A 22,578-nucleotide genomic window follows, 5' to 3' on the forward strand; every position below is an offset into this window, starting at 1 on the left:
ATACACTATTCTTTACAAATTTACCTATCTGGGTGGAAGCAGTTCTCTATTTTCCCCATTCTGTTTAAGGCAGTATTTTTATCCCAAAGAAGGTGAAGAAGCTCTGCACACTCCTCCCCACATCTTTGACTCAAAGAGCATTTAATGGACATTTCAGTAACTTGTGGGCCATTTAAGACCCAGGCCCAGTCCAGGCAGAGAAGATGGAGCAATGAGTCAACCACATTTCTATCAATCCAGAGAATATGTAAATAGTGCTTTAAGGCTTAAAAAAGAATGGTCCTCTGGAATATTGTCCTGCTTCTACCTTGTGATATTTCCTGGATGCAAACTGTTTAATGCTGGTGCACAAAGAAGGAATTGAAAAGGCCATGTTAATTTCAAGCTTCATTAGGGACATGAGTGGAAAATGCTTTGCAAAATTAAAAACAAACTGAAACAGAAAAACTAGTTGTGCAGAAATGTCATATTAAAAGGAGGGGAAAGGTAACTGCTCTCATCTCAAGCTGGCCAGTTTTTTCTTAGTTTATGGGCATGATAACTATGTATCTTAGACCCAAACACTGATGTACTTTTAATGTACAGAGAATAAAGAAGGACTGAGTTGTCTTTTTTTCTCCCCCTTTTAAAAAATGGATATCTTGTAATTTGAGTAACATTCTCTCTTATACTCTGTTAAAAAAAATAATTTGTTTGTTTATTTTTAGAGAGAGGGGAAAGGAGAAAGAGAGGGAGAGAAACGTCGCTGTGTGGTTGCTTCTCACTCGTGCCCCCAACTGGGGACCTGATGTGCAACCTAGTCATGTGCCATGACTGGGAATCGAACCAGCGACACTTGGCTCACAGGCCGACGCTCAATCCACTGAACCAAAGCAGCCAGGGCCTCTCTTATACTCTTAAAGATTCTTGTATGAGAGATTGAAGTTTGTCTTTTTTGGGAGGTTAAGCATTAGGAAAATTTGTTTTCATGTCTTGTTATGAAAAATCTCAAGCTATACTAACAGAGAATAGTATAATGAACTCATATATGCATCAGTCAGCTGTAGTAATCCATAGCCACTCTTATTTCTTCTTACTCCCTCACCCACACCTATTTGGATTATTTTGAAACAAATCTCAAGCTTTATATCAAGGTAAATTCTATTTTTGATGTTCTTCAATACCAGTTAAGAATTGTAATTGGAATTGACAATGAAACTGATCCTTTCACTTTTGCATTTTACTAAGTGTTCATACACATATTTCATTTCACTCTTAGGAGTAGATACAATTTTGTTTTGTTTTGTATTTTGGAATCCTATATTTGAGTTTAGTTAATAGCATTTTCATTCACCAGCAGTCTCTGCTCCCCATGTTTTTAAAATATTTGTCTCTATAATGTTGACTTCCTCTCTGAGGTGTGGGTTTACCTCTCTTACCTGCATATTTTAGCCAGTAGGAGGAAACTACCCTGAAACAATGGTCTCTGATCTCTTTTCAAGATTTTATAGGTAACCCCTCTGACCTTATGGAGCTGGTGGAGACTAAAAATGCCAGATTCCACAATGCCTGGTGTTCCTCAGCAGTACCAGGAAATCGACCATATAGAATACATTCTCTCTAGTACTAATAAAATACTGCTTATATATAGTCTAGAGGAATTTTGTTTCCAAGCCTCTTATCATGCCAGCACTTGCTAGTTTGTTTCTTGCTTCCCTTTGTCTCCTTTCAACTCCTTATTTATCTCAAGTTTGGCCTCCTTTTTTACTTATGAAATTCAAAAACTGTGAAAAATATTAGTTAATTCAACTTAAGTTAGCCAAGTGATTTTTTGAATCACCATTCTTCTAGAAAGTTAATGAGTAGTTTGTCCTAATGTTAATTAAATCCTTGGGGATTAAATGCATTTTTGCATTGCTGGGCTAATTTTCAGTTCTCTTAGGTTGAGAATCATTCATTGCATTTTCAGTTTTCAAAAGCTGTTTTGATTATATACATTGGCCTGGATTAGCACTCAAGTGAGTGTGCCAACAAGAATGAAACGGTATTTTAGCTTCTATTTTTTTTTCTAAGCCTGTTACATAATTTCAATCCTGTAATATTTAAAGGTCAGTAAAATAGGTCAAGGAGTCACTTAAAGAAATAATGGGTACCTCTGTAAATGATATTGAAGAGAATAAAAGTTTAGGACATGCATTTATCTGAGTTAAAAACTAATGTGATGCTGAGGAAAGCATGTTTATGATATACTTTTATGTCATAATGTTTAAAAAGTTCTTCCCCATATTTTCTAGCATTTTTTACCTATCTCCTATTGGTTTATGAGAAAAAGCTTTCTAAGTTTAAGATTCCTCAGATCTTTTCTCTTCAGTTCTAAGTGTAAATACTCAGTGTTCTTTTAAGTCAAGAGCTACCTCTTAAGAATGGAAATAGAGGACTTCCGGCCAAGATGGAGGCTTAGACAGACATGCTTGGTCTCACTCTACAACTAGAAAGGAATACAACTACCTCAAAACAAAAGATAACCAGAAATTCCAGAAAATAAAACTACATGGAAGCCCAATGTATGAAGTTATAAACCAGCGGTGCTCGTCCAGACGGGTAGGAGGGGCGAAATCGGAACTGGAACCCAAAGGTTGGGCGGCACTGTTTGTGGTAGCAGCGGGGATAGCGGCAGGGGGAGCAATCGCGGCTGCTGTCGAGTCCCGGCAGCTCGCGACCCCAACGCTGGGAAAGGCAGCCCCCTTCATTGCCTCGGACGGAGAGGCCCAGAGGGCGAGGGGGACGGATCCCGGTCTCCCAGCGGAGAATAATGGCAGGAATCCATCTTGCACCCCCACCCCCACACAAAGCGCCACAGCGCAGAGAAAAAGGTGCAGATCGCTGCTGGTCGCCGGGTAGTGACTAGTACACGGGGCTCCACCCCCTACAGCCTGCCCAGGAAGCAAAGCAAAACACAGATCTGTCAAAATGAAGCAGACAAGGATTGAAATCCTGGTGACGCAGCTCACCAGGCAGCAGATGAGGAACCTGACAGATGAACAAATAGGAAACCTTTCAGAGGCTCAGTTCAGAGCTATAGTTATAAGGTGGCTTACAGAATTAACAAAAGATTTGGAACAAGACAGGGAAGGAATGAAAGTCACTCATACTGAAACAAACGAAAACACATATGAGACAAGTGGTAAGGAAATAAAATCCAGAGATCAAATCAACAAACTGGAACACAGGGAAGGAACAAACAGTCAACCAGTGCAGAAAGAGGAAACAAAAAGTAAGGAAAGTGAGGAGAGGTTCAGAAAACTCTGGGACAGCTATAAGAGACTGAACATTCGGATTATAGGATTGCCAGAGGGAGGAGAAGAAGAACTAGAAATTAAAAAATTATGTGAAAAATATAATGAAGCAGAACTTCCCTATCTTGGGGAAGGAAATAGACTTACAGGTCCAGCAAGCACAAAGAGTTCCAAAAAAACTGGACCCAGGGAGAACCACTCCAAGACACATTATAATCAAACTGTCAAAAATTAAAGATAAAGAGAGAATCTTAAAAGCAGCAAGAGAGAAGAAAAGAATCATGTACAAAGGGGTCCCAATTAGACTATCAGCTGATTTCTCAAGGGAGACCCTACAGACAAGAAGGGACTGGCAAGAAATATTCAAAGTAATGAAAAGCAAAAACCTATAGCCACGAATACTCTATCCAGCGAAACTGTCATTCAGAATAGAAGGGCAGAGAAAGTGCTTCCAGGACAAAGTGAAACTGAAGGATCATCAGATCCAAACCACTGTTATATGAGATGTTAAAGGGACTGGTTTAGAAGAAGGAGGATCAAAACTATGAACATTAAAATGAAAACTGCATCACGAGAACCAACAATAGAAGCTAGGGAACTGAAACAAAGGCAAACTAAATAGGCAATGAGAGTGGAAAAAGAACTATAGGTATGGGGAACATATTGGGGGGAGGTCAGCAGGAAGGGGGAAGGGGGAGAGGAAGGGAGATGGTACAGGAATTAAGAAGCATAGTAGGAGGGAGTGGAGTAGACAGGAAGAGGTTGAGAAGAACTATATGCACAACCAATGGACATGGACTAAAAGGGGGGGGGACAACTGGAGGGAGGGGGGCCACCGGGTAGAGGGGAGCAAAGGGAAGGGAAATGGACAATTGTAACAGCAAAATCAATAAAACATATTTTTTAAAAAATGGAAATAGAATTGGTTACAAAGAAAGCTAACACTTATAGAAAAATGAGTTTCTTTCAAATATGACTGTCCCTTATTATTCCTTCACTCAATCATTGACCTCAGAGGAAATGACTGGAAAAGCATAAGAAAAAGATTCTTAGATGTTCTAAATTAAATTACAGCAGCTGGAGAGTGAGAGACAGGAATAACCAGTTAATAGCTATGGGTCAACTAACAAAAGACTGCTCACATTCCTGAATGTAAATTGGAGCTCTGAATCAACCTCCAGGTCTCTGTTAGCCCCACCACTAGATGCCACAGTATCTTGCATATGTATGAACATTTAGGACTATTGCAATCAAAAATAGTAAATATTTCTTCCTTTCAGACTGTACCTCCCATAGAGCTGCCCCCCACTTCATCTTTCCTGCCTCTTCTCTGTATCCATTTTTTATGTTCTTTCAAAACAGCTTACATCTTTCTTTACCAAAACATGATATAAAAGCACTCATCAACTCCAGGATGGTGGGCATCTTACCTTTACCTAGCACTGTTGCTGGTGGTTTAGACTTGGTGCTGTAGGACCTGGTCCTTTTCTGGCTAGTGTATGGCTCAATAAACCCCTTCTTTCAGAAAAACTTTCAGCTGGGAAAGTTCATGGTGGTTGTTGCTGTTTGTTTAATGAGGATAAAATGGAACAGATTGACATAAAACTTTTCTTATTTATTTTGATGTTTATAGGAATGGAGCCATTTTAAAAAATGACAAAAGTCTATGCTTAATGACGTTTTAGAATTCTTGTAGCATTTCATGAACCATTTATAAAGTTGTTAACAATTTTATTTTTAGAATTTGAAGCCACTGATTTCTTTCTACACTTTAAATATCAAACTTTTAAAAAGGACTTTGAAAAGCTTGTGCCTCAAGATAAAATGGCCCCTTAGAGGGGATAGAATGGGTTCAGTGAGCTAGTAGCAAAGACGCTGTTTTTATGGGTATTATTCAAGTCTCTGTATGGCTCTACTGTCATAGATTAGCAGCAAGAGAATGGTTCTGAGAAAGCCCGACTTCAAATGATACAGCTTTAATTGGTGTTTAATATTGGAGTGTAATATAGCAGCAGTACTCAGACTCTTTCATCTGAGGACCTCTTTTTATAATCTTAAGGTATAGAGCAGTGGTTCTCAACCTTCCTGATGCCGTGACCCTTTAATACAGTTCCTCATGTTGTGTTGACCCCAGCCATAAAATTGTTTTCGTTGCTACTTCATAACTAATTTTGCTACTGTTATGAATCGTAATGTAAATATCTGATATGCAGGATGTATTTTCATTGTTACAAATTGAACATAATTAAAGCATAGTGATTAATCACAAAAACAAAATGTAATTATATATGTGTTTTCCGATGGTCTTAGGCCACCCCTGTGAAAGGGTCATTCCACCCCCAAAGGGATCACAACCCACAGGTTGAGAACCGCTGGTATAGAGGTTCCCAAAGAGTTTATTTATGTGGGGTATATCTGTGTATATTTACTGTATTAGAAATTGAAGCTGAGAAATCTTTAAAATGTCTATAAATTCACAAAAAAACCCCAAGCCAATTAAATGTTAACAGAAATAACATTTTTTATGAAAAGTAACAGTTTTCTAATCCAAAAACAATTAGTGTAAAGTGTCATTTTACATTTTTACAGATCTCTTTAATGCTTGGATTAATGGATGATAGCTGGATTCTCATATCTATCCCAGCATTCAATTGCTTACAACATGTTTTTTGAAATATATGAAGTAAATCCAGCCTCATGTAGATAAGTTAGAAAAGGGATGTGTATTTTAATAGTTTTTCCAGATAATGTGTATATTCTTCTGTATATTACACCAAAACTTGGCATGTAATAGTTCTTTTAATGTTGGTTGTAGTCTGTCTTGCAGTTTAAATGGATCTTTTTATCCATACATGATTTTGTAACATCATGCATTGAGTAATGCAGATCTTCCAAATATAGACATATTTCTTTAAAAATCACATGTTAGTATTAGCACTGATCTCATCAGAAAAGTCTTAATTGGGAAATGGTGAAATTCATGGTGGCAGATGACAGGGTTTCCAAAATTCTGATTTTCATATAAAAGCTTTAACATTGGTAACTAATAATGTTATTTGGAGGAAAAAAATCTGCCAAATGCTTTAAGCTGAATTACCATAGTATGTCAGTTATTCTTTCAACTAAAAATGGTACTTAAAAGGATTAAGCAGTAAAATTGCCAGTTATAAAAACAATCACAGGGATGTATGCCCTGGCTCGTGTGACTCTGGGTTGAGTGCCCTAAAGGTTGCATGCCTGGGTTGCAGGCCAGCTCCCTAGTCGGGGATGTGCAAGGGGCAACTGATAGATGTTTCTCCCCCTCTCTTACTCCTTCCCTTACCCTCTCTCTAAAAATAAATAAAATCTTAAAAAAACAAACAAAAAAACAAAGTGCTTTCACATACAATTAAAAAACAACAACACAGGGATGTAAAGTACAGCATAGGGATTATAGTCAATATTGAAATAACTATGTATGGTGTCAGAGGGGTACTAGACTTAAGGTGATCCCTTTGTAAATTATATAAATGGCTGATCACTATGTTGTACACCTGAAACTAATGTAATATTGTATGTCACTAACTGAAAAGGTAAAAAAAATTTTTTAATGGTACTTAAATGAAATTCATCTTGTAGCTGCAGCAGTTGCACAAGTGATTTGCCTTGAAACAACCATAATACTTCAGTATGCAGCTTAAATATTTCATGTGTATTTCCAATATAAAAAAGACTTTACTTAAGGGTCAAGATTTAATAAAATTTATCATTTTCTCCCGCTTTATCCAAGTACCTTGATTATACTAGGGTGCCAGCAGTTTTGCCCACCAGTTCTTTTTGCACGGTCAGTACAAATGTCAGTGCAGTGAAAAAAGGCAGATAATGTCAGTATTACTGTGAAGGTGGTTTTGACCTCATAGAGCCCCTGAAAGGCTTTCAGAATCTGCAGGCATCACTTGGAGAACGCACTAGTAGACAATATTATGGTTTTAAGATTAAGATTGCTCTTTGGTAAAACCTTAAGTGTTATTTATAGGTAGGATTTTTTTCTCTCTTTGAGGAGGAAGAATTGTTGAAATTGTGGTAAGTAGCATATACAGAAATGTCTATCCACTAACTAGTGGTTTTAATTCTTAATTCTGTCAGTTGAGAACCATATGACTCTTGATCTTACAAAGTTTGCTGTGTAAACAGATTGCATCATAATTTATACTTGGACTTTTCTATTATATTGCCTTTCTCTCCTGTCGTCTTATATCAAAAATTTGTAATGTAAAAGACTTTTTTTTTTTAAGATTTGATTTATTTATCTTCAGGGAGATGGAAAGGGAGGGGGAAAGAGGGAGAGAAACCTCGATGTATGAGAGATACATTGATCTATGCCTCTCGCATGCTACCAGCTGGGGATCCTGGCCCACAGCCTAGACATGTGCCCTGACTGGGAACTGAACAGGCGACTTTTCGGTTTGCAGGCTGGCACGCAATTCACTGAGCCATACCATCCAGGGCAAAAGACTGCTTGTTTAATACATATTAATAAGCTCAATTCAAATGCCATGCAGATTAGAGTTTATTGCTGCCTTTTTAAAAAAAAATTGCTTTAATAGAAATAAATTATTATGGAATATATGACATACTAAACTAGGGATAGTGGTTCATACATATACTCAGTTTGAGAAATTCAGTTCTTAAGCTTTGTATTATGGAAATTACACATATAATCAAAGTAAACACAGTGGTATAATGAACCTCCCTTTACCCCGTTTCATTAGTCATCCCTCATAGACAATCTTGTTTCATTTATGCCCCACTCACTTCCTCCCTATCTTTCCCTCTACTTATTTTGAAGCACATTGCAGATACCACATCATTTTATTCCCAAATAGTTCTGAATGTAGCTTTCAAAAATTAGAAGGTTATAAGTTAAAGAATAAAACCACTGTATTTTGGTTTCTCTGACAAGTAATGTCCTAGCAACTTATTAGTGTTTAATATAAATGTTTTCAACCTCTGTTTTTTCTTTGCATCAGTGTGTTCTCTAGCTAGAGGTACCTAATATATATTGGATGAATGTATTGGGGATGAATATTTGTTTCTTAAGTTTTCTGCCTATTAATTTTGGTCACGATTAAAACATAGCTGAAAAACCAGATACGGTTTGAAATTATTGAAGAGTTTTGTATTTTTTTCAGGACGAAGAGACTCGGCACAGCCTTGAGTGCATCCAGGCCAATCAGATCTTTCCCAGGAAGCAGCTGATCCGGGAGGATGAGAATCTTCAGGTAATTACAGGTCACTTTGATTGTAAAAGAAATATTTAGCATCATAGTAATAATGTAGCAGAACTCGTCGTCGGCAGCCGTCCGTCTCGAGAGACGATGGTGTAGCTTCTTAAGAGTCTATCTGCACCGCCGAGAATGGCTGTGCAGTCCGACTCGGGAGTGACACGGTATCTGTCTCCTCCCGTGTTGAATCGACATCTTGCGATGACGCTGAAGCTACAGAGCCTGGGCAGGGTAATATGGAGGGTCTGCTGTTGCCCATGCAGCAGACCCCCCCTCTCTTCGCAGCTGAAGGGTCCAAGGGAAAGACGGAGTCGATACAGCTTGGCTTCAGGTGCGCCGCAGGAGTTGCCGGTGTTGACTACAGCGTCAAACCGCCTTAGGGACTCCGGCTCCGGATTTTCTGTCGGGGTTTACTCCCTTAGCCTTTCCCCTGAAGAGGGGAAAAACCTCCGCAAGGCAGCGGAGGTTTTTTGGAGTCAGAGTTTTCCTTCTCTGAAAATAAAAACATCACTAGAACATCAGCAGAACTAATGGTTTGAAATAATGTATTACATATCGTTTTTCCCTTTTAAACCATGCACATAGTAGAAATGCAAGCTGGAAAACATCTCCTTTTAGAAACACTTATTCCCTGAAAATTCACTGTTTGAGATGATCATCTCTGTTTCATTCCTTCAGTATAGAATTTGAATAACTATGTATATTTGAATGACATGGATATAAATACAGTCTCTTGTAGGTCCCTTACCCACTTACATATTGTGTTTTAAGTTTGAGTGACGGAGAATTTATCATCCTTTCACCTGATGTATGTCTGAAGACTTTGGTTTACTGCTTCAGAACTTTGAAGGATTTCTGCTTCCATTTCAAAGGTTCCTTTCCTTGAACTTCATGGAGAAAGCACAGAGTATGTGGGCCGAGCTGAAGATGCCATCATTGCCCTTTCAAATTACAGACTTCACATCAAGTTTAAGGAGTCTCTTGTTAATGTAAGTGATTACCAACTAAAGTAGATAGAGAAGGGAAGTCAAAAAAACTTGTTAATGTTCTCAAAGAGAGGAGTGTTACACAGGGTTGGGTGTGAAAACTGTGCTGTGCTTTTCTCTCAGTTTAGAACCCTGGAGGCACTAGGTTAGCAACCAGTTGTAATGCTTGATTTAAAGTGATGCGCGTGGTTGTCAGCTGAGGTGTCCATTGTTTAGTAACACTGAATTGATTTGTGCTAGGTAATGCTGTGTCGTTAAGCTCTATAAGGGTGCAAAGGCTATATAGACTTACTTTTCAATCTTTAATAGTTACTTCTGCCTCAGTTGAGACAGTTTGCTGGACCTTAATGGGAAATGATGAGATGTATTGAATACTTTGAGTTCAGTGCAGACTATCATAGAATAAAGTTAGTCTAATGGCTCCTTAGTGGTATAAGTATAGATGTTAAGTACAATGTTTATTTGTTTAATGGACTGTGTATTACTGAGAAAAGGATGCCTCTCAATTTCTAAGAGTGCATTTACCCTTCTTAGTTATGAGGGTACTCTTAATGAACTGGTTCTTCCAATGCACTGCCATTGTTGATAGTTTTAGTTAATGTGCCCTTTAATACAGAGGCATAAAAGTTCATGTACATGCATCAAATGAATGCCTTTTTCCTTCTTTACTTGCTAGCATTGTGCCTTTCTGTACTTTGGTTTTAGCGAAGAGGAAGTGTATTATGACATCTTACAAAAACTCAGGACTGTAATTTCATTCAGATTGTGTGTTTTGAGGTTCATTTGGGATTCTTTGAAATCTATCACTTGAGTTTATTTTATTCAGTGGTCCAAAAGTTACCTAGCTCCTTCATCACTTTTTTCTTTTTTCTTTTTTTGGTCTGAAGACTCAAATGGCTGCCATTTTCTTTAGAGTCAGCTTTTATTATTTATGTAGTTTTTTTTTTTTTTTTTTGTAGATAAGCATTTATATCCAGGAGCCATTGTGGCCTGAATTCCTTCTGGCTGCTAGATTTGGGCTATGATCATAGCTGTTATATAAGTTTTCTGTTCGTCATCTAATAATACAACATCAGATTCATCCAGGAAAGAGGCATGCTGTGCTTTCATACCATATAGCACTGTGTTAAGAAGAGTCCATTTGGAATTGGGTGGTCGTCGTAGGAGGGGACAGGATAGAAACTCCCTGTAAAATCCCAGCAACCAGAAATCCCTTACCAGCTACTGTGAAAGTAATGACAGCCATATAGTAGTTCTTGCTGTTCACAGTTTTACTTTCTGTAGTTTCAGTTAGCTGTTGTCACCTGTGGTCTGAAAATACTAAATGAAAAATTCCAGAAATAAACAATTCATAAGTTTTTAGTTGCACACCATTCTGAGCAGTGTGACAAAATCTTGCACCATCCCTAATAGCCCCAAAGTGCAAGAGTAGTGATGCTGGCCATTGGGATATGCCAAAGAGAAGCTGTAAAGTGCTCCCTTAAGTGGAAAGGTATGTACAATAGTTCCCCCTTATCTATGGGGAATATATGTCAAGGCCCCAGTGGATGCCTGAAAGTGTGGATAGCGCCAGACCTTAAAGAGGGGTGGGCAAAAGTAGGTTTATAGTTGCTTGTGTGGAAGACCATATAATGCAAGAAGAATAATACAAGGATAAACTCTTGCATACTCACAACTGTAAACCTGCTTTTGCCTACCCCTGTATATATTGAGATACTATGTTTTTCCTATACATACATACCTATAATAAAAGTTTAATTTAGAAGTTAAGCACAGTAAGAGATTAACAATAGCTAATAGTAAAATACAATAGTGATAACACTACATGGTAGTAAAAGTTATGTGAATGGCTTTGGGGCCATTATTAAGTGAAATAGTGTTATGTGAACACAAGCACTGTGATACTGCGACAGTCGATCTGATAACCAAGATGGTTACTAAGTGATTAATGGGCAGGCAGCATATACAGCATGGATATGCTGGACAAAGGGATAAGTCTTGTCCTGTGCGGGATGGAGCAGAAGGTGTGAGATTTGATTACATGATGATACTTAAAATGGCATGCAATTTAAAACTTATGAATTGTTTATTTCTGGAGTTTTCCATTTAATATTTTTAGATCACGGTTGACCTGTGGGTAACTGGTATCACAGAAAGCAAAACTGCCAAAGAGTGTGGTGGTGGTGGTGGTGGTGGTAGGGGCAACTGCGTGTATAGGAAAAAACATAGTAGGTTCAGTTCTCTTTCTGGTTTCAGGCATCCATTGGGGGGTCTTGGTATATATCCCCCACAGATAAGGGGGAGCTGCTGTAATAAGTAGAATTTCTGAATTTAATTTTGTGTTTAAGTTATGTTTAAATGGCTGGAATCAATGAAATTCTACTTAAATTGCATGTAAGGATGATATAGTTTCATATCACTGCAATTTTTCCATACAGTCCTCTTATTTCTCAGCTTACTGGTTTATGGCAAAGTATTTTAGAGAGTATTTTTAGATTTATTCTGGAATAGGGGCTGTTGGAGAGAGAGCATGGATTTCATCATGTCATTCATCAACCTTAAAGCCTTTCGGTGTTTCTTTACAATTGAACGCTTTAATGATGAAGTTACTTAGCATGATGTCAGGGTAAGTGGCTCTTGGTCACTGCCAGCTTTTCTATTTCCCTCTTTTCTCTCTTCTCCCCTTGGTGTTAATAAAACTACCCTCCTTGAACTGTTCAGCCATATCTCACCCTCTGAGCCCTCTCTCTTCTCTCCTGCCCAGGGAACTTCTCTTCATCTCTTAAAACCCAAATCAGGCTATCACTTCTTCTGTGGGACCTTTGTCAGTCCCTGGCAGTTTATTACACTCCTGGCTTCTTCTGTACCTTGAACATACCTTTACAGCATTTACCAAATATGTTGTAATATTTTTGTTACTCATTTTTGTGTCTTCAGAATCCAGCATATCTCCTGGCACCATGATATTTAGTAAGTACAGGAGTGGGCAAAAGTAGCTTTGCAAATAATATAACTAAATAATACAATAGTAAATAATAATATGAGAATAAACAGTTTCATGTACTAACAACTGTAAACCTACTTTTGCCCAATCCTTTATTATGTGAATTGAAGTTACAGTGGGCTTGAAATGGTTATTAGATCATTTATAAACCCTTTCTAGGTTTAAAACTCATTTTAAAACAACATCTGTATTATAGGCCCATGTTATCGTCTCTAAGAATAGCTGTGTAAGTAAGTTGTTTGCTGGAATTGTTGGTCCCCCTTTGTGATTGAGGTATATACTTAAGAAAACTGATCACTGTACATACTTTTGACCCATTTCCTCACCTAAAAGTTTTTTCTCAGATAGCATCGTAACCCTCTAAGGCATAGAGCCTCCATGTCACTTAAAAAGCCCAAGATAATGACTTTGTATAGAAAGATAATTGTGCAAAAGTATTTTGGCATTGCAGTGACTTTAAACATTTCAGATGGAGAGAGACTGGGAGTTCTCCATACAAATAAATTAATTGCATCACAGTTAGTGCTCAGGTTCCTAAAACCTGTGGTTACTCCAGGAAGTGGGCCTTCCTGCTAGGTGTTGGATGGAGACCAGAGAGTTGGTGTAGCCTTTCCCTCTCTTTTCCTCCCTCAGCCAATAAGTATTTCAGTAAAATATGTGAGCTCAAGAGACTCCCTTTAAAGGTTATTAAATCTAACTCAAACACATTTCAACTGTCAAAGCCCAAATGTGGTAGTGTATATTGTGGCATGCTTCAGTTTGCATCATTTTGTGTGCTTTTAAATCAATAAATTTAGTGCTTTAGAAAATAGCTTGTGAAGTTTTAAATAGCTATGTGATATATATTCTCATAAAAAAATTTTATTGTGGTAAAATTGGTATACAAGATTTCATATATATATATTAGAGGTACACAACATAATTCAATATTTGTATACACTGCACAAAATAATTGTTTACTATTTATCACATACATTCTCTTTTAATTTCACAGCATATTGAGTGAAAGTCTATAGACTTAGATACCATAATATCATTACTTTAATCCACACTTTCACTGGATATCAAGTTTTCAATTTCTAGGGTCACGAACCTCTTTAGTAGAGTTTATTGGTGGCATTTAAGGTATGAGTTACTCCCATTCTGTGCTTTGCCCAAACTGTACTTTTATATATGTACAGGTATATTTCTCTAATGCTCAGCTAATTTTTAAACAAGTAAGTGTTCAAGTGGAATTCATGAAAGTTTAAAACAGTTTTTGTTGTGTAATTCAATAGACTTCATCCCAGTCTACTGCTTCTGAAATCACAGTAAGTAGCATGAGACACCTAGATGGGTTTGCACATGTGCTTGGAACAAATTGGTTTTGAATGCCAGTTGCTCACCTTGCAAGTCAGCAAAATGCGTCCTTTCTGCATGAGTCTCTTCCCTCTTACTAGACAAAGTTGGAGAGGTACCCTATAATGAGAACAATTTGTGGGGTGAGGATAAAGCCCCACAGCTTATATATAAGCAGGTAGACTTGTGATCTTCAAAAAATGTAAGTAAATATCAACTAGAAATCATTTGTAAAATCAACATGAGTATTTCGAAGGACATTAAAACTTCTGTTTCTAGGGCTATCCTGTTTAGTGCGTCTGAGGAACAAGGTGGGAGTGTAGCAGCTGGAAACACCTTTCTTAGCATTTTTCACATTTTCCATTGTCTTAACTGTAGTACAGCAAAAATCTTTATTTCCCAAACATCAGTAAGAGGTTATCATTAACACTTAATGCACTTTGGCCTTAGTATTCATATACCAGTAGAAGCATTTGAAACCAGTGTTGGAAAAGTAGATTATGAATACCAAAGGAGAGCAATAAAAATTTGTGTCTTTAATTTGCGACAGTCTTCCTTTTAGGACTGGCTTTTAAATGATAAGATTTAGTGCCCAGATATTCCATAGTTTATTACAGATTTTAGGCTTAGAATCATTACTTGATTTATTTTCACTTAGTTACTATCATTTTTACTTCAAATGTGTATAAAGATTAGTACTTCCCATTCAGGCTTTAAAAAGGACATTTGTGTTTAAAAGGTAGAAATTTTCCCACTTTGAAGTGTTAGTGCTTAAGAGCAATACACATGTGCATGCGTGCACACACACACACCCCACAGAGTGAGGCAGTTCTATGGCTCTTTAATACCTGTGCATGTCTACTAAATTTTTTCACTGCTGTTCTGCTTTTTTGGATTGATGCTCTTACGAATTTTGGCGTTCATGATGTATCTTCAGGTCTTCTGGGAAATTGATTAACAGCACTGTGTGTGTCTGATGCATTACTTTGAGCAAGAGTTTGGTGGAATTTATAAGAGGAAGAGCACTGTAAAGGGCGTTAGAATTTCCTGGCAGCTAGAAGGTAGAGGAGAAAATAACAAAAAGAAAATTAGTTGCTACAAAACATTTGAATTAGTGGACTAGAGAGGATTTGAATGTGACTAGATTTCTTACCACTCTTCCATGGATAATCCAAATCGCCTCTAAGGAATCTTGGTTTAAATTCCATTTTCCCCTTAAAGATCCCTGGTGGAGAGGCCTTAGTGTGATAGAAGAGCCAACATAGCGCTCATAAAGAAGGGAAGGGCAATCTTAAGAGAAGGTGCACCATTACTTACATAATGGAAGGAGCCTGGGCTGGAGAACAGGCATGAATTATGGTCCTGAGTTTGTCACTAGCTTACCTTCCTGGGCTGTAAAGTGGTCTGGCTCTCGAATCCGTAATTGTTTGCTTATGAGATTGGATATTGGATATATTTAGTTATAGAAATGGTAAGAGGTCCTCTTCCTCTGTGAGGACAGGTGAGAAATCTAAAGCAATGGAATGGGACTTAAAAATGTAGAGAAGCTTAGTATGTTTTGGTTGGAGAAATGAAGAGGGAAAGAAGGCCAATAGTGCCTTTTTAGAAGAGAAGGTACTCTGTGGAGGGAACAGTGAAGATGGGGACATAGAGGGAGGAAGAAGAAAAAAGGAAGATGTTCATTTGATATAAAATCAGGTATTTTTCTTTTACATGTTCCTGTTCTTGCTGCGTATTAAACTTCAGTGCATGTAACAGTCTGCATGAATATTAAAATCTGCTGTTTTTTTGTATCTATGCCTTGAGTACATGTGATGTACTCTGGTGGTTTCTAGTATCTGCATATTAGCAACTAACATTTTTATTCTTTTCCCCTAAATTTGTGATGTTAAAATACGTGAAAATTTGTATATCAAGTGCATTTTAGGTAGCAGATTTTTTGCATGCTCTGAGATGTTTCATTATTCTTATTTTGGAAGTCTGGGCATAGGTCCTTAGTCTCTGGTCCAATAGGAGGGATATAAAACTTACCTATTCTCTGTAGCTAAGTAGCACAGGCTGGTGTCCACTTTCTCCAGCAGCTGCTAATAGCATTAGTTGGTTTTCAAGTGATCAGAGGGGACCTGGGATGCAGGTGACTGCTGAAATAGCAGCCTCTCCATGAGGATTTGTGAAGCTCACTCTCGCTGCACCCCAGGCTCTTCCCATTCCATCTACTTGGGAATTCCTAAGTCGTGACTATATGAAATTCAGAAAGCAGAGGCTGGTGGCATATAGGAAGGGGGGAAGCTCGTCCAAGAAGTCTGGAAGCATGCAGAATTTTAGTTGGTAAAATTATAGAAAATTGAGATTAGAACTCAGGCCCCTTAATTGTCAGTCTTACAATTTTTTGCCCAGGGCTGAGGGGGATGATGAAGGGAGAGGGCGGTACATTAAAAAAGAAAAACAATATGAGAGTCTGTTACAGAGCACCCAAAGGACTGTTCAGAGTGAGAATGAATCAGCATTCCCTTCTTAATCTCCTCTTCCTCCTTTACTGAAATACTGTCATTGTTGTTTTCCTTTTTAGATGTACAGGTGTTGAAAGAATTTTTAGCTGTATCAGCTGCAGTTTCTCCCAGCACATTGGGGCTAAGGACTTAAAAACAGAGGGCCAGTGCTCCTTTTTTTTTCTCAGAACACAGGCACGATGTCATAGTCTTTCTCTTACTCTCAGTCCTGTTACAAGTGTAAGGGAATTTTGTAGATTATAGACTTAGAATTAGACAAGAAGGCTCTGGTCCTCAGGTAGAAACTTCCAGCTAATATTTGAATGTTACTATTTTGCTTTCTTCTCTTTTTAAAAAATCCCTGCCCCAGTTTCTATTTCTTTGTCCAGCACTGGGCTTATTTTTGATCGCCACATACTAGTTCCAAGGGTTCTCTGCTAACTTTGGCAACTGCATGGTGGGACAGGGTTTCTGAAACAGCTTAGCTAACATGATGAGGGCCACCCTCTGCAGGCAGCACTCCCTTGTTTCTGTCTGTGTTGGAGAAAACTGCCTCCGTCTTTCTCATGCTAAACAAGAATTGTTGGAATGCTAATTGCAACTCCCATAGCTGTATTTTGGCTAGCATGACACAAGTGATAGTAGGTCTAACCTTTCCCAGGGAGTAAGGGTATCCACTAATTTTTTCTTTAAAAACCAGGCTTTCTTTAGAAGTGTTGAAAATTGCTTTTTGAAGTCAGGGGTTGAGTCCAGATATGTGGAGGGAGAAGGGGAGGAGTTTCATGTCAACTTGAAGATTTTTCACCCTATTTAGATGCTTTTCCTTCCTATCAGTCTTCTCCCTTCTTTGATCCCCTTTACTGTTGTATTTATCCTCCTGTGTTCATTGAGTAGAGTCCGCTGACCTGATTGACAGGGAGAAAATCATTCTAGTTTGCTCATTTCTCAAGTTCCACTTGGCAAACAGGGCCCCTCAACTGGTCTTTTAAAACAAATTAGACCTAGCTAGTTTTAGGGCTGTTGCCCACTGTGTGGCCTGCTCTTTCCTCCTTGGTACCTGTGTCCTGTTCTACTGAGCAGAGAGCCTGGCCAGCAGCTACTGTCTTGTTGTCTTTTCTGTGCAACTTACACGGCAGTTTAGACTTCCAGTCTTTTTCAGGATGCTCCTTTGCTGAAACAAAGCCACAGGCTCACTTTTGTCATTTGGGTTGAATGAATGACAACTATAGTCCCACTAGCATTTGATCTGCAGTTCTTCTCTGTAAACAAGACAGGGTCTCCATTCTGGTTCCGTGCAGCTTTTGTGTCATTACCTATCACAGCTGGTTATAGCATCTCAGGCAGTACAGTACTTCGAGTGATAAGCTTGTGAGTTTGGTGCCTGAGAGATGGCATATTTCCCTGTTCTTGCAGAGGTGGTACCTTCTCTTCCTGACTCCAGTCTTTGATTTAGAGATACAGAAAGGGAAACCCTAATTTACTCGGGAGTAAATCACCTGAGTACCATTAACCCAGATAAGTTTGCAGTTCTGTTTGCTCCTTTCCCCTGTGGAACTTTCTAATCACTCTTATTGGACACACTGACGAACTGCAGGGTCAATGCCTTTTTGACTAAGGGGACTTTATCTCTTTTAATTGCAGGTTCCATTACAGCTTATAGAAAGTGTTGAATGCCGAGATATATTTCAGCTTCATTTGACTTGCAAAGACTGCAAAGTTATCAGGTATGTGGTATGTTTATGCTGCTGTTCAGTTTGTAAATTATTTTTAAAGAATGGATCCAGCCCTGGCTGGTATGGCTCAGTGGATTGAGTGCCGGCCTGTGAACCTAAACTAAAGGTCGTCAGTTCAGTTCCTGGTCAGGACACATGCCTGGGTTGCAGGCCAAGTCCCCAGTTGGGAATGTGCAAGGGGCAACTGATTGATGCATCTCATTCATCAAGGTTTCTCTCCCTCTCTCTATCCCTCCCTTTTCCTCTTCTGAAAATAAATAAATACAATCTTTAAAAAAAAAGAATGGATCCATGGTTTGGTAACAGAAAAACAGCTTTTTGAGGATCATTCTTGTTAGGAATATTCTTCTGAGTACTCAGTGTCTGAAATATTTTAAGTTACTTTGTTATTTGAAAGGTATTTTGAAATTTATTATTTGGAAATATTTATTTACAAAAAATTGCAAAACAATAGTACAAAGAATACCTGTATTGTTAACATTTTACCCCATTTGCTCTGTTGCTTGCAGGGACCGTGTGTATGAGTTGTGTGTGTGTGTGTGTGTGTGTGTGTGTGTGTGTGTGTGTGAGAGAGAGAGAGAGAGAGAGAGAGAGAGAGGGAGGGAGAAGAAAGAAGGAAAAAAATAGGGAGAAGGGGAGAGATTCTTTTACTGCATTATTTGAAAGTAAGTTAATATAATCATGGCATATCACCTTGAACTACTTCAGTGTACTTTCCTAAGAATAGGGATATTTTCTTACATAATCACAGTATTATTATCAACTTCACTCTTTTACACTTATACTACTTTTATCCAATCTAGTACTCTTGTTCCAAATTTGTCATTTGATGTAATAATGCCCTTTGTAGCATTCTGCTTCACCCCCATCTGGATCACAACAGGATCCAGACAAGGTCAGGTACTACATTTAGTTGGCATAATTCTACAGCCTCCTTTAATGTGGAACATTTTTCACCACCTTTGTTTTTATGACATTTTGAAGAATATTATCTTTTATTTTTAAAGATTTATTTATTTTTAGAGAGAGGGGAAGGGAAGGAGAAAGAGAGATACATCAATAGGCTACCTCTCACAAACCCCCAGTTGGGGACCTGGCCCGCAACCCAGGCATGTGCCCTGCCCAGGAATCGAACCAGTGACCTTTTCGTTTTCAGACCGACACTCAATCCACTGAGCCACACCAGCTAGCGCTATCTTTAATTTTAATAGACTGTTTCTTATTGTGTCTCTCTGTGTTTCCTCATGATTAAATTTAGGTTGTACATTCTCAGCTGTTATACTATATGTATGAGGTTGTGTTCTTTTCAGAGTATTGTATTACGTCTGGAGGCAAACAGTGTCCATCTGTCCCTTACTGGTGATGTTAACTTTGATCACTCTATCAAGGTGTCATCTGCTTTCTATATAATTTCTAAATTTTCTCCTTTGCAATTAATAAATAGTCTTTGGGAGGCATCATGAAACAATGCAGATTCTTTGTTCTCATCAAATTTCTCCATAGATTTACAATCCATTAATGTTTTTATTTGATCTTAATCTTTAATGGTTGCAAAATGATGCCTGAAATGCCTTTTTAAATTTAATAGCTCTGTAAGTTTTAAATTCTTCAAGTTTTTAGTTTATCTCTTTGGCCTATTCTGGAGTGCCAGTAAACATTGTATGTGGGCATATTGATGAGCCATATTGATTGGGACAAGGGAGAGTTTTAAGTGACATTCCTAGATTTAAGGTAAATATTTAAAGTTGCTTTTTAACCTTTGAGATTTGGCTTGCTTTTGATAGATACTGGCTAACAAAATAAGTTTTCCACATGTCCAGGTTTCTTCTTTTTGATATTTTGTACCATTGGCTAAAATGTGTTGGCCTGTTTTTATTATAAATTATAAACATGTGAATGACCACCGCTCATGCTTCCTTGACTGCAGTTATCATTTTACCATGAGTAGGCACTCTTGAAATGTGGCCTCCCTTAGGTTTCATTGCTGTCTGTCTTCTGATTATATCCATACTTGTTTGGCTTTACAAAGGTGTCAGTTTTCAACTTTTGAGCAGTGTCAAGAGTGGCTTAAGAGACTGAACAATGCAATCCGACCACCTGCTAAAATAGAAGATCTCTTCTCATTTGCATACCATGCGTGGTGTATGGAGGTCTACGCGAGTGAAAAAGAGCAACATGGAGACCTGTGCAGACCAGGTAGGCCTTTTCTAAAATATGCAAATAGTGGCTTAATCGAACTTAACATGAAACGGGACTCCTGAGCATCCATATATTCAATCAAACGTATATTTTATACAGCACCTAGCATGTGAACATCATCCTCCTAACCTTAGTAAAACATGTTTCCTGCCTTTCAGAGGAAGAATAGAACACAAGATTTGACATCACAATGTACTGAACCTACAAACCAACTATATTAAGATTTGATGGTGGTTTTGAAAGCCTGGTGGAAAGGAGCAATTATGAGTGTTGTATACAGGTCTGGGAAGACTTCATGTAGAAGTTGCTTTGAAGTTCGAGTGAGAGTTCATTGATTAGAGAATGGGGAAAAGAATGATAGAGCAAGGAGCATGAACAAAAGTATAGAAGTTTTAGGTTAAGCCACATAATAGTGGAGTACAGAATGGTCTTTCACTGTCTTCAAATTTTCAAGTCATAGAGGACCTGTTGTCACCCCTTTCATGCCAAGATGATGAAACAGAGGTCCAGAGAGGCCAGGTGACTTCCTTGAGGACAAACAGAAGCTGAGCCTGTACTGGAACCTAGACTTCCTGATTCTTCATTGAATCTTTGTCCCATTTACTATCTTTCTCCCTCAGAAATGACTTTTACTAAGTTCATGTCATTTCTCTGCATGTAGTTGTCTGTGAACTTTATGTTGCTATAAATTGAATCTTTAGTGTGTCCAGTTTGGGAGCAGTCTTGAATTCCTAAGCAGTAAAGTGTTCTGAGCTTTCTTCCAATAAAGTTTACTCTTAGGACGTTTTTCTTTAAACCTCAGTTATGAATCCTGAATCTTCAGTCTTAAGAGTTCTGCCTGGGGTAATTTGAAATGTTTGAGGCTCATCTAGCTGTGCTTGCGTTAGCTTGTTCCTGCTCATTCACTGGTTGAACTTTTTGGTTTATATACTTATTTAAATAAAACATAACAAACATTATCTGATTTTTAAAGATCCTTTGATATGTATTTTTGTTTGGCCCTTATGATCTCATCAAATAGGCAGGATAGGTTGGTATCTGTTTTGGGAGCCAAAGAAAAGGAGACTTAGAAGTGATGCTGTTGCCAAATCCCACTGGTAGGTAGTGACAGAGCTAGAACTTAAACCCAGTTCTCAGCTATTGAAAGCTGACTATATGAGGTGCTGTGGATACAGAGATGAAAAACAGAGGCCCCTGCCTGCCCTTGTTGAGCCTCAGGAATCCAAGCTTCCCACAGGCTCGGTCAGGCCAGTGGAACTCAAAGTCATCTGCAGGCAGTTGTACAACTGTCTAAGACCCAGTAATATGCTGTTTCTGGTTAGACAAGATGTGTTTAATTGGCATTTCACAGAAGAGACGTCAGAGAAGTGGGCCTGATGCTACTATACAGAACTACTCAATTCATCTGTCAAGCCATCAGATTAATGTTGAAGTACAGAACAATCACCAAGAAGGTCATTACAATGAGAAGGAAGCTGAGCATATGCGAGACAAGTGTTAAGCTTTTAGCCCATTTCTTTCTTAGCATTTGAAATGGAACTAAGAGCAGAGTCAAGAGGTTTGCAATGGCTTTTTCAAGTTTCATAGATGAACTCCTAATAGCAATGCTGATACTTCTTCCAAACTAGATTAAAACTTAGAAGACCCAGAACTGTGGTCACAGGGTGGCTGGCTTAACTATGACAGGTTCAACAGTCAGAAATTTAGATTTATATGAATACAAGATAATAATGTAATTTTCCCAATTCCTTCCTCTGACCCATTTTATTCTTAATAGGATAGGCAAAGAAGAATCCATAGACGTCTTTACTAACTGTTGAAAGACTAATCTAACTTCTACTACTCAGCGTCCATGCTTGTGATCTCATGTGTTGGGGCAGATTATACAATGGCATCACTTAGAAATATTTCAAGTGCTGCCTCATCCTAAAGCCAACTTATAAAAATGTGTTTGTCTGGTATACACATTTTGGTGAGTAATGATGTTGCTGCCACCAACATGCAACACTAGTGAGAAGAGACAGAAAAACCAAGTTGCCTGGCTTTTAAAATGCCACCATGGTATTTTTCAACAGCAAATTTTTCCTCTATATTTCACAGTAAAAATATATAAAAGGAAAAAGCCATATATACACACTCATGCAAACCAAGTCAGTGAAGTACAATAAGATTCCATGTGACTGGTGGTAGCTTAACTTCCATGTGGACTGTATATACTGGGAAGAAACAAAATAAAAACTTTACCTAAGTTCCAACTAATTAGTTACAATGGCATGGCATCACCTTGTAT

General features: G+C 38.2%; 1 protein-coding gene across 6 annotated transcripts in view; it reads left to right on the forward strand.

Annotated features, from left to right (window-relative positions):
* The window catches only part of MTMR3 (myotubularin related protein 3), a 118,248-nt gene that overhangs the window by 61,891 nt on the left and 33,779 nt on the right, over positions 1-22,578 (forward strand). For all 6 annotated transcript variants that reach the window (XM_090292046.1, XM_090292050.1, XM_090292051.1 and 3 more), the window contains exons 4-7: positions 8,447-8,536; positions 9,412-9,528; positions 17,998-18,080; positions 20,119-20,285. In XM_090292046.1, the coding sequence (XP_090148172.1) occupies positions 8,447-8,536; positions 9,412-9,528; positions 17,998-18,080; positions 20,119-20,285 (457 nt within the window). The remainder of the gene's footprint in view (positions 1-8,446; positions 8,537-9,411; positions 9,529-17,997; positions 18,081-20,118; positions 20,286-22,578) is intronic.

Source organism: Furipterus horrens, unplaced genomic scaffold, assembly GCF_987537825.1.
Source record: "Furipterus horrens unplaced genomic scaffold, mFurHor1.1.pri manual_scaffold_11, whole genome shotgun sequence".
In the NCBI taxonomy this organism is placed as follows: Eukaryota; Metazoa; Chordata; class Mammalia; order Chiroptera; family Furipteridae; genus Furipterus; species Furipterus horrens.